The sequence below is a fragment of the Arachis ipaensis genome, chromosome B08, assembly GCF_000816755.2.
Source record: "Arachis ipaensis cultivar K30076 chromosome B08, Araip1.1, whole genome shotgun sequence".
Taxonomy (NCBI): Eukaryota; Viridiplantae; Streptophyta; class Magnoliopsida; order Fabales; family Fabaceae; genus Arachis; species Arachis ipaensis.
In genome coordinates this window covers 34,573,889-34,579,532 of record NC_029792.2, presented here as the reverse complement: position 1 = coordinate 34,579,532, position 5,644 = coordinate 34,573,889, and the positions used below count along the sequence as shown (strand labels likewise).

At 36.8% G+C, this 5,644-nt stretch overlaps 1 protein-coding gene across 1 annotated transcript in view; it reads left to right on the top strand.

Moving 5' to 3' along the window:
• The window catches only part of LOC107611872 (LRR receptor-like serine/threonine-protein kinase RCH1), a 3,109-nt gene continuing 2,340 nt past the window's right edge, over window positions 4,876-5,644 (top strand). Inside the window, exon 1 of the mRNA XM_016313754.2 lies at window positions 4,876-5,322. Within this exon, the coding sequence (XP_016169240.1) occupies window positions 4,944-5,322 (379 nt within the window). The 5' untranslated portion in view covers window positions 4,876-4,943. The remainder of the gene's footprint in view (window positions 5,323-5,644) is intronic.

Genomic DNA, 5,644 nt, shown 5'->3' with positions numbered 1-5,644 from the left:
TGTTATTACCACTCCCTAAGTGTTTTATGAAGGTAATTATGAGATTCTGCACTTAAAGTTGTCTTTCTAAAACTTTTACGAAAAACTGCCTTTTCTGTATTATTTTATTATTTTTATCAAAATATTATTTTTAATTAAATATTATTATTTAATATTTATTATTATTTATTATTTTATAATTAAATTTTCGAAAATGACCCCTTTTTAACTTTTAACCTTTAAAATTCACTTTTTACCATCCGTAACTTTTAATATTTCTACTTTAACCACCATAACTTTTAGAAATTACAAAATAACCCCCCAAACACCAAAATAATTACTTTCTTGCCCTTTTATGGATAAAAAAAAATGTTCTTCATTGTTCTTCACCACACTCAAAGTGTTCTTCGTAAATTTTTTAGATTCTTTCTTTGTTTTCACCCGTTTTTCAATCTTTTCAACAACCGATTTTTACCATAATTCAAAATAAATTAGCAGCCACCAAAACCCCATCTTTTCTACTTGATTTTAACACAAATTGAATCCCCAATTTAAGGGTTAGGGTTTTGGTTTCCAGCAGCTATGAAGAACACAAATTTAAAGTTGAATATCATCAAATTTCATCAAATTTTCACCAAAATTTTAACAAGAATCAATCATATAAACAATCAATTTCAAGCATAACCAAATCATATCATAATCACACAACTCAAATACAGTTAATCAAGATTAATTTTACCAAACCCTACCTTGATTTGCTGCCTCAAATCCGGTTATGCTTTTAGATGTTCTTTTTGCACTTTTTCCTCCTAAAACACATCAAGAACAACTTTAAATCCACAAACCCTCAACTGACCGAATCTCATTTAGCATATTAGGAAGGGATTTCTCACCTTAGACTTTCTAGAAATTAATGTTTCTTGGCCCACAAGTCAAGTTAAGCATGATTCCTAAGGAAGAACATCAAGAAAACACATGTTTTAAGCATGCTTCCTTGAAAACCGAATTCAAAGGGGGAAAGGAACAACTATCTCACCTTAATTCCAAACTTGATAAGTTACATGATTATATAGAGGAAGAATAGAGGATCATTTTGGTGAAATCGGAGTTTTGATTTGAGTTTTAGTTTAGAAGAAATCAAGCTTTGAATATTTAAGTGTCATGAAAGTTTCTCTCTTTTCTCTCTTGTAATTTTTGGCCAAAATGAAGAAATGAGACAGCCTTGGAGGTCTTGGAGATGTAAGATAAGTTGTGATTGGTTGGCTTGGAGGTGGATTAAAATAATATTAAAATATCTCAGGTGTATAACTACGAAAACTAGATGTATCGGAACACTTGTAAAAACATCTTTAAAAATTCTTTTCTGAGCTACTAGCATAAATGAAACTAGTAACATTTTTAATATGAGAATAGAAAATGTATGATGAGGCATTAGAATTGCTAAATTCATCAAAGAGTGCTAGTGCTAAGCTGCACCAGTAAACTGTGAATCCAGTTAAACCAGTCTCCTATTTTTAGCTAAAATAGATCAAATAATATTATAATATTATTCAAGCATATCTAATATTAATATAATAATAATAATATCATATTACTATTTCTCTTCTCTCATGAATCGGGTCCGGTTCATCAAATTGAGACTATTTATGGAAATCAGAATCAAAACTCCTAACCGATACGGTTCAAAAAACTAGGTTCTCCGCGACCGCGTTGTCGAGCATGCCTCAAAAGAGGTTTTGGTTTAAATATGACATAATGACAATGAGGATTGAGATGCTTGATGATACAGTAGAGGTGTTCCCTTCACTGATCTTCCGGAGAACTCCGTGTCTTCAGAAAAGATCTCGCGTACTCAAAAACTGGGTTGTTACAGAGAGAACAGCTACAACAATTAGTTCATTTAGCATATATATAGAATTATTCAAATAGACAAGCCAAATACAAGATACACACCCAAAAAATACACACAAATGCAAATGATGCATGCTTGTCCTATGGCCAATGAGCTCATCTGTCGATTATACAGTCAAACCTGACTCATCCGGTAGCTAACCTGGACATTGTCTCTTTGCTGTGCATCTCCAGGAGGCATATAATCAGGAGAGTGTGCCCTACCAACTTTTTCTGAAGACAAACACCAGGCTGTAGAATCTTGGAGAACAACGAATTCAGCTTGCACCGCCCTTACGTTCGTGCATTCCCCTAAGGTAAAGAGAAGATCCACAGCTCCATCTGTCTTTATATAGTGATCCCCCAGGCCAACGACTCTCGAGAGGTGGGGTTTTAGGTGCTGATCCTTTAACCCCAGAGCATCAAATGCGTTCCTGAAAAGGAGGTTTGAGTCTGCGCCAGTATCAACGAGGATCCTCTTTACAATACCATTACCTAATCTGGCAGTGATAATGAGGGGCTCGTCTTCTTCCGATGTGACGGCCTGAAAATCGTCCTATGTGAACTAGACTGCCAGGATGCTTGTTACCTTGAGAACTTTCGAGGTTGTGCCGTTGATGTCTCTTTTGATAGCATTGTTAGATCTTGGCAACTTACTACTTCCAACCACTACGTTGACCACAACTTGTGCTGTCTCTTCCATATTGTCTGGAGGTCTAGAGCTCCTAGGGTTTCTGGTTTTTCGATCTTCTTTCTCATTATGCCGTCTTGGCGGCCATACGTGTTGGATGAACTCAGGAAGCTTTCCGTCTTGAATTGCTTGTTCCAAGGCATCCTTCAGATCATTACAATCTTCAGTCTTGTGACCATGGGACTTGTGGTAATCACAATATTGAAATTTCTTTAATGAGACTCTTGATTGGATCTGCCTTGTTTTTGGCAAGATGCCTCTATGAGAAACTTGTTGATAAACTTCAGCAAGGGAGGCTACCAAGAAAGTGTAGGAGTTGGATTTTCCAATTTTGGAAAATGAATATTTTGAGTTCAAAGTCTGTCCCGAGTTTCCTCCTTTTTGAGGAGATGGTTCCGGATTTTTCCTTTTAGTGGAGACTACCTTTGACACATCCTCAGCTCACATGTATTCTAACGCGATTTGATGGATTTCTTCCATGGATTTTACATCCTTGCAGGTCAAGTGTCTACGAAAATCTCCTTCCAATTGTCCAGAAATCAAGCATAGGCACACAACTTCAGAGGTTCAAGTCACCTCTAGAAGTGCTTTGTTGAATCGATCTAGATAGTCTCAAATGCTTTCCCCTACCCGTTGTTTTACTCCCAAAAGTGAAATCGGGTGTTTCGCTTGAGTTCCCCTGGTGGTGAAGTGAGCCAAAAACTTGACTTTAATGTCCATAAAAGAGGATATTGATCCGGTGGGTAACCATATATACCATGGTGGGTCACGACAGTGTTATCGGAAAAACCTTACACCGGATGGCATTATCAACTCCTTCTAGATTCATCCTCGCTTCAAAGGCATCACTATGCTCCTTAGGATCCATTTTGTTGTCAAACTTCAAGTCAGTCGGCTTGTCGAAATGTTTCGGCAATCAAACTTGTAGGACGTGGGAGGAAAATGGAGTCTGACCCATAATGACGTGTTCTCAGAATTTTCTAGGCCTTTTAGAAGTTGGACTTCTTTGCGGAGTCCTCCTCATTTTAGACTGAGATGATCTTGATTCCTCTCTCGCCCGAGAATCGCTGCGTCGACGGGGTGACCCTCTCTCGTCTTTACGATATGGGGAGAAGGTGAAACTTGCCGATGCTCCCTCCTGCGTTCATGGTTCCCATTGCGAGGTTCATCCCGTTCCCTAATAGGGCGACTTTGAGAATGGGACTGCCTGGATAACGAGTGTTCAGCCAATTGCCATTGAAGCTCAAGTTGATATCGTTCCAACTCTTGTACCTTTGTCGTGTTTCTTGCATGGCATTGTGATAGTCATCACCTAAGTCAGCGAGATGACAACCTTCCTGATTGACGGGTTCACGATTTTCATAGCCCGAAGGGGCTTCTTCACAACTTGACGTGAGTTCTGTTTCATGTCCATCTTCCTAGTGTTGGCTTTTCAGTGGAGTTTTTAGATTGACAGTAGATTGAATCCATTGTTCGGCCATGATTGTTGATAAAGCAGGATCCTCACAAACGACGCTAAATGTTCATGCTGGGAGTGAGGTTACGATCTGAGGAGGTGAAGGTAGGAGATCCCAACTTCGTCAACTGTTGAACCAGGCCGGGGGACAACCTGCAAGATACTCCGATGCCAAAGTCACTAGAGTGTGAGGTTGTAATAGTAAGTTTCGTGTATTTATCTGATGGTTTCTCGTCCTTTTAGTCTTAACTCTTTAGGGTTACCATTTTTTCAGTATTAAGTACTCATTATGGCGCATTGTTTGCCAGGATTCAGCGCTTGCAGAATATGATAACATATCCATTGTAGCACCTGGCCATTATCCCGTGAAATCGGTTATAACCTTAATCGTTGAGTCAATTACGTTTTTTTTTTGTCTGTAACAACTGTCATAATAAATTTTTTCATATATCAGGCAACATCAGACATTAAACTCAATTATCTAAAGGGAAAAGAAAAAGTTAAATGCATAATTTCATGAATATTAACCAAAATGATAAATATATATTAACATTTAATCAAACTAACTAGTGAGTTTTATAATTTACAAAAAAATTATATCATAGTTAATTAGTTATGTTATTAAAATTTAAATTAAATTTAGAGTTAAAATTAATTTTTAGCTTTTAGCACAATGACAATTATAACCACAAACAAATTCGGCAAGTAGTAATAGTATTCAATTTCCACGAGTAGGGCAGTTTAAATTACGAAGAAAGAAAGGACAACAAAGACATTATTACTTTTTGTCGTCTTTATTGAATTGACTTAGACTCCGCATAGACGTGTGTAGCGGGCTAATCATAGATATAGCCATTAAATTTCGCATAACAAAAGAAATAGAGAATTAAGCACTGAATAATTTATATGTTCTAATTGATCTTTGAGATGGACTGGCCTAAGAGGAAGCCATGGCTGGTATTAGTGGTAACTACTATAGTGTTGGTTGAAGTGTTTGGCAACGTTAATGGCTGCTTTCCAGAAGAGAAGAAGTCGCTTCTTGAATTCAAGGCTGCTTATTGTAACGAAACTTTGCTGCCTTCTTGGGTGGATCACCCAAACAGTGATTGCTGTCACTGGGAGCGAGTTACATGTGATTCTTCCTCCGGCCATGTCTTCAATCTCTCTCTACAGAATCTAGGAAAGCATGATATAAATGGAGATTGTTTATCTCCACACTTAAACTGGTCCTTGTTCCTGAGCTTTAAGGAACTCACTAGCCTCGATTTGTCCCATAATTGCTTTCAAGACTTCGTTTTTTATGAAGGTATGCACCCTCTAATCTGACCTCGTGTATTCGTTTAAAAAGAAATACTACATTAACATACAATTGATATTTTTCACAATTTAATTAGTTTTTTCTCCAAGTGTCCTTAAATTGTTTGGATAGAGTACTCTGATCTTGCTTCTTTATTAGATTTTTTCACATGATCTTACCAATGATTTTTTTTTTTTAATGTCGCACGATCTATATAAAGTCGACTTTGTTTTTACTAAATTTTGATGAATTTGCTTTTTTTGGTAGATTTCTTTTATAGTCTTTTATTGTAATTTTTTTGTCGTAAAATATATATATTCTGTTGTGTATT